At 39.3% G+C, this 5872-nt stretch overlaps 1 protein-coding gene across 1 annotated transcript in view; it reads left to right on the forward strand.

Moving 5' to 3' along the window:
• The window catches only part of LOC107676509 (BEN domain-containing protein 4-like), an 8330-nt gene extending 2458 nt beyond the window's left edge, over window positions 1-5872 (forward strand). Inside the window, exons 2-5 of the mRNA XM_016471063.1 lie at window positions 2466-3026; window positions 3967-4058; window positions 4408-4648; window positions 4799-5872. Coding sequence (XP_016326549.1) covers window positions 2466-3026; window positions 3967-4058; window positions 4408-4648; window positions 4799-5031 — 1127 coding nt within the window. The 3' untranslated portion in view covers window positions 5032-5872. The remainder of the gene's footprint in view (window positions 1-2465; window positions 3027-3966; window positions 4059-4407; window positions 4649-4798) is intronic.

The raw sequence follows: 5872 nt of genomic DNA on the forward strand, positions 1-5872 counted from the left end.
CGTAGCCCGTCCAATTTAGAGCTAAATCGTGGCTACATATAGACCATGTCATGAAATTACACTTATATCTTTGTAGATATTATTGACACTGTGAACATGATGGGATATCAACCATCTCAAGCGCTGTCTGGCCAAAAACTACAGTGAATCAGGTTTGACTAAAAGTGGGCTACAAATAGCCGGTCTGACTACGAGCTAAATCATGGCTACGCTCGGGCTACGTATTGAACATGTCAAAGAAATGAAACTAAACACCCTGTAAACACTGTTTACTTTGCTTACATGATGGAATATCATACATCTCACAAGTTATTTTGCCAAAAAACGACATGAAACCAAATTCAAGGTTATTTGGGCTAGAAGTGGGTTACACATAGCCGGAATATATCGGGTCTATACTTAACCGAGACATTGAAATGACGGCTATTGGTTGCTGGGACAGTGGTCGACACTCCTGCTTAGGTCATTTCTAAAAGGCTCTCAAATCTCTCATATTGCCAAAAAAAGAGAAATATGTCATGAGTATCAGTAATGAAGTTTTACAATGAAATGTGAACACTGAGATTATCTATCATAAAAATGAAAGTCTCATCAAGTACTGTCAGATTTCTTTACACGCGGCATTAAGATGCTCCCAGCATGAATTTGTGAAAAGCATCTTGTTTTTCTCACCAGATCTCTTATTTACCTAAACCTGTCGACTTCAGTAATTGTTTCTCATGTGCCTGTTGCAAGAGTTTTTATCCAGCAGAGCCTCAGGCCTTCACAGATTGAGAAGTTGTGTCATTATCATACAACAGGGTGCCTCAGTGTCTGTACAAACATTCAGCTGATCTGATTTTCTCCACGTGAGTTATTAGATTAGATATAGGAAGGTTTAAGATCAACCTTGCAACCTTTTTGTTTTTTGATGTAGCGTTTAACATGCAGAGTCCATTTTGAAATACACCTGGGCATCATTAAAAGGGCTTCAGGCTGTTTACTAAATATTAATTGCACTTGTTGGAGACGCAGTAGAGTTCACAGTGCCTGTTTGTAAACAGTGCATTCTAATTTCATACCAAGCCATTTTTGATTTATTGTTATGGAATATCCACTGCAAAAGAATACATGGGGGATTTTTTTTGGCCAATCAGACAATGCTAATGGTTTCATCTTTCTAGCCCTGGGGAAAAGAGCCGTAGACACCCAAGGACACAGTTCTGAGATCAGTGCAATAATCCAAATTGCATTTAAAAGCTCCTCGAAACGGATTGTGATTAAAACAAATGTGGCTCATAAATTTGGGTCTGCGGCACATGTTGTGTTTAATGAAATTTCACGAGGCTCACTCTGCATGGCATAATGGAGGGAGAAAAAGTGGGAGGGAGAGAAGGAGAGGGGGGAAGTGAAAGGAAAGAGAGAACGATAGCAGCAAAGGAGAATGGAGAGGGTAAGATAGAGGAGAATGATATCAAATCCATCTTGCTGGGGGTAAACGGAGATGCTGCGCATGTTAATAAATGGCCACATCTGCTTAAGCCTGATAGACACATCCAGGCGACGGCAGAAGCTCGCGCCCCGTCACTCATGCGGGTGCCACAGCGACTGCCAGAGCTGATAATTGTCTGCCCTGTGTCTTTGTGTGAGGTTGGCAAATTCATAATCATCCTCTTAAGATTCTGCATCTGGGCACGGCCAGAAGGCTGTGGGGAGACAGAGTAATTGTATGCGGTTGGTTGGTCAGCATTTTCCTTTTCCATTAATCTCTCTGCTTCTTCTCATCATATTTAGAGGATTTGGAAGATATGAATAGTGTTTATTAGAACAGTGACACCATGTAAATGAGTTGTGTATCACAGCATCCTTATCTCTATCTCCTAAATCTGTAGGCATGCAGGACCTAGTTGCAGATTTAAAGTTAAAAATGATGGAAAGTGCAAACGGAGGACATGAAGGACGTAAAAAAAAGCAGAAATCAAGCTCACAAAGGTCAAAAGCAATGCTGTTGTCAAATTAGGCTAAATTGAAATAATAAATTAAATGTTTTTAGTAATTATTAGATTGTTTTATTTAAACAGAATAGTAAAAAAAGGCCAAAATACACATAAATATTGAGGAAGAAATGTAAAGGTATATTATATTAATGTTATATTCTTTCTTCTCTAAAGCACCAAAGTAAACATTTAGCAGAATATCCAAGTTACAAAAAGTATAAAATAGCACTGAAAAAGCATTGTAAAAATTAAAATGGAAAAATTTGCCTTGAAAATTGCTTGATATCTGTGGTAGTATAGAAAAGTTCTACTGTAAATATCTCTTTTTGACTAGTCATGCAGGTTTTAAAATACATTATACTGAGTAAAATGAGTTTCATTTCGAATTTCAGTAACGGTTGAACTGTTTCTTTGAATACGAAGAATTAAACGAAGAAATCTGATGCTGCAATACTTGCGTACTTATGTGTGATTTTGATCTCCCTTCAGAAAACCGGCTCATATTGGATGCTTTTGCCCAGCAGTGCAGTCGAGTACTCGGCCTCCTCAACAGCAACGGACGGCTCCTTGAGCCCCAGCCTTCTCGCGTCCCTCCATCCTCTTCCATCTCCTCTCTTATAAAACAGGAGGACAGCTGCCTGTCTCCAGGAGAGAGGCTCAGTTCTAAGCCCAGATCAGAGGACTCATCCCTGGAGAACACAGGTGAGGAGAGCCAACGGGGCAACCACTGGAGCCAGCAGCAGACTTCCGCTTTCCTCCAGATTTTCACAGAGTCGCTTCAGAACTACCTGCTCTCTGGACCCCAGTCATCAGACAGTGAACGGAGTCGCCCGGTAGAGGCTGAACCGGCAGCATCAGGGTCCCCGAGGCAGATCTTAGGTGGCTGGGCTTCACCAGCACCGTCTGAATCATACGGACACCCCTCGTCCACACTGCCTGAGGAAGATGAGGAGGAAGGTTGTTGTCCACGCTGTATGGAGCTAGAACAGGAAGTTCTTAGTCTACAGCAGGAAAACGAGGAACTGAGACAAAAACTGGACAATATACCAGGTATTAAACTTGATGAAATTTGATAATTTGGTTTTATTTCTGTCTTGATATTAGACACATAATCCACTGTAAGATTTTTTTTCCCCCACAGAATCATTATTACTATCCTAAGCTTTTAAAGGTGCACAGTGTAATTAAAAGGGGTTCATTCTGTTCACTAAATATTTGTTGAACTTGCTGGAGACACAGAAAATTCTCATTACACAAATTTGTAAAGAGAATCGTTTAAAAATCTGTTGTCAACAAAAGAGAAATTCTAAAGTCTCCCGGCTGTTTGCCACCAAAATAAAGGTCTGTAGTGTAATGTTTGAAAGCAGAGAAATTAAGACAAATATTAGTACTGTAATTTTACTGTTGTTCTGTAAAATAAAATAATTATTAAATACTATATTATTCAGTATAATAATATTATTGCAATACTAATACTTGTCTTTTTACATGTTTATTTTGTATAATTTATATAATAAAATAAAAAATATAATTTTTGAATATTATTATTGAATAGTCTTTTTCTTTTTCTTTTTTGTCCTTAGCTGATCACATGTCTGACTTTTGCAGTGGAAATTATTTAAATTTTTATTGAAAGTTTCAGTTTTGGACTGCTTTGTGAAAATTCCCTTTTCACAGTGTATTTGTGAGCTATGATGAATTTATTCCACAACTGAAAGTTATCGAGACATTTGGCTGATCTTGTATTTGTCACTATAGAGGGGAAACAATAGTAAATATTAAAGATTACAATAGCTTTCTCTGGGCCACAGAGAATATCAAAATGAGTAGTTTGCATTCATTCACAATGTATAAAACTTTAATTGGAAAAAAAATACTCTGTGCACTCTTAACAGTACATTGTATTTTGCTTATGTACAACAGCTTGGTTGGTTTAAATAAAACTAAAAGTTCATCAGCCAACAAGTTTTCCTGGTTTTGCCTTTAACAGCTCCTTGCCAGAATGTTCTGGACTTTTTTAAGACTGTTCTTCAGCACTACAACCAATTTGTGCAGCCCCAGCCTGAAGAGCAGCTTACCGAGGTGAGCCTGACAAAAGACCGTTCAGTGATGTTAAAATAGTCATGAAAACCACAGAGACACAGGTTACGCAAGAAACTATTACCAGTGGAAAAAGAACTGAAACTGTCAGTCAAATAGAAATCTAATCTGAGGTTATGAAAATATCACTTTGAAGAACTGTTACGTAAAACTAAAAGCAACAGAATCGTTTAGCATCCCAGTAAAGTTTCAGTTCTCCATATTGAATTTGCCTGTTTTCTGGTACAATATTCAGTGCAGCGTCTGTTTAAATGTTGATGCATTAAAGCGCATTAAAGATTTCTTCCCCTCTACAATCTATAATCTCATAATCTCTGTCTTTTCTAAATAGGGCAGTAAACAGCTTCTGGGAAACTATCCTCTCTTCATCACCAATAAGCAGTGGGACGAGGCAGTCAACTCCTCAAAAAAAGATGGCCGGCGGCTCCTGCGTTACCTTATCCGGTTCGTGTTCAGCACAGATGAGCTGAAATACTCATGCGGTCTGGGGAAGAGGAAACGTTCGGTACACACAGGGGAGCCGGGGCCGGAGAGAAGACCTCTCAACCCCGTCAAGGTCACTTGTCTCAGAGGTAGTGAGCTAAAACTTTCTTACACTTTTTTTGATTTTAGCGTCTAATTGTAATCAGATTATCACTGCGATAATTATGCAAACTTAATTTAGCAACTCACACATTCTATCTCCCTCATCCATCTCTGTCCCGTGGCGTTCCCTCTCACAGAGTTTATCCGGATGCACTGTGTTTCTAATCCTGACTGGTGGATGCCCTCTGAGGAGCAGATAAACAAAGTCTTCAGCGATGCAGTAGGGCACGCGCGGCAGGGCCGGGCTGTAGGCGCTTTCCTGGCCAGCGGTAGCAGCAGTAGTGGTAGTTTATACATGGAGAGCTATGACGGGCAGCTCTCTCAGGATGAGCTCTATCTGAAGGGCTCGCAGAATGGTTTGGGGGACTAAAGAAGAAAAATACGTCCAAATCATGGATCAAGGTGAGGAGTGAGCCCTCCGGATCGGCTCATACAGAAATTGCAGCACTTACATGATGTTAACGTGGCTTGTGTATGAATATAATCCTTATTCCTTCCTGTCAAAACATTCCAGGGCATTCACACCTACCCACTAAATTATGTGGGATTCTTCCAAGCTTTTTTTGTTCAACTTAAACGGTTAGTGGTCACTAGGCAGCAGAGTTGGTTGAATTCTACACAATATCAGATTTAGTATGTGCTCCATTTCCTAATTCATTCCATCGAATGTGAGCAACATGAATGTATCCATTTTACTGCATTGTAAATAATGAGAGCTTCCTTTCTTGTGTCAGATTGGTCAGATGTTCACACAGACAGCCTGCAAATGAGGTGCTAATATGATTTTCTGTTATTCTCTCTGATATGGTTCAATTTAAAGTGCTGCCCTCTATTTTATCATATGATGTTGAATAATCTGTGATGTTTATAAAAACTGTAATGTTGCGAAATCAGTTTCATAGTGGCTGCAGGATGATTTACTGAACTCTACAATTTGTCCGTGTCTGTGATTGTGGAGATACAGTAAGTCTGTAATATAATGCGTTGGGTGGCTTCCTAATCTTTCCTCTGATCCAGTAAGGAGGCGATGTTGTTTGTAATTTGTGTTGCTGGTTCTTGATTGTAGTTCGTCAAGCACCACAAAGATCATGTTTAAAGGATCAGCCGGACTTCATTTATTCTACCACATTATGATATTCTGTGTGACTGCATAAAAGACTAAATGAAATGCCTTAAAAAGAGACACCATCTACCACTAAGAACTACAAATA

This window comes from Sinocyclocheilus anshuiensis, unplaced genomic scaffold (assembly GCF_001515605.1).
Source record: "Sinocyclocheilus anshuiensis isolate Anshui unplaced genomic scaffold, SAMN03320099.WGS_v1.1 scaffold64, whole genome shotgun sequence".
NCBI classification, from domain to species: Eukaryota; Metazoa; Chordata; class Actinopteri; order Cypriniformes; family Cyprinidae; genus Sinocyclocheilus; species Sinocyclocheilus anshuiensis.